This window comes from Tupaia chinensis, unplaced genomic scaffold, assembly GCF_000334495.1.
Source record: "Tupaia chinensis unplaced genomic scaffold, TupChi_1.0 Scaffold000430_1, whole genome shotgun sequence".
Classification (NCBI taxonomy): Eukaryota; Metazoa; Chordata; class Mammalia; order Scandentia; family Tupaiidae; genus Tupaia; species Tupaia belangeri.
Genome location: NW_006159935.1, coordinates 3,317,931 through 3,318,335, shown reverse-complemented (window position 1 = coordinate 3,318,335; position 405 = coordinate 3,317,931). Strand labels below are relative to the sequence as shown.

Below are 405 nucleotides of genomic sequence, written 5' to 3'. Positions count from 1 at the left end.
GATCCCTTGGTTATTCCAAACTCGGCGGCGCCCCCCGGCCCGACCGACAGGCCTCCCCCCTCCCGCCTTGGGCTTCACCTTCCTGTATCTTGAGGTCGCTGGGAGACACGTCGTACTCCACCTCCTCTCCCTCAAAGTGGAGCTCCCGCGTGTCCAGGTTCTCTATCAGGTGGCTCATGTCGGCCGCGATCTTCTGCAGCGCGGAGGTATTCACTCGGGGCTCGCTTTTCAGGGACATGTTAGCTCCGGGCAGAGGAAGAGCAGAGGGGCTGCAAAGGAAGGAAAGGGTTACCGAGACCTACCATCTAGGCCGAGGGAATCCAGGCTCAGATACCACGTAGGGAACACGGACTAGACCAGCAGGAGCCCCAGTCCTCCAGACAGCCTGGACGTGGACTTCCTGCT

At 61.2% G+C, this 405-nt stretch overlaps 1 protein-coding gene and 1 long non-coding RNA gene across 5 annotated transcripts in view; one reads left to right on the top strand and one right to left on the bottom strand.

The window, feature by feature from the left end:
* PLD1 (phospholipase D1) overlaps window positions 1-405 on the bottom strand; it is a 134,008-nt gene that overhangs the window by 94,876 nt on the left and 38,727 nt on the right. For 2 of the 4 annotated variants that reach the window (XM_006155054.3, XM_006155055.3), the window contains exon 2: window positions 79-269. In XM_006155054.3, coding sequence (XP_006155116.1) covers window positions 79-238 — 160 coding nt within the window. In that variant the 5' untranslated portion in view covers window positions 239-269. Of the gene's footprint in view, window positions 1-78; window positions 270-405 lie in introns of those variants that run through there. The other 2 variants (XM_027774422.1, XM_027774423.1) reach the window with 1 other exon arrangement.
* The window catches only part of LOC106735547 (uncharacterized), a 26,580-nt gene that overhangs the window by 14,076 nt on the left and 12,099 nt on the right, over window positions 1-405 (top strand). The gene's annotated exons all lie outside the window — the stretch shown is intronic.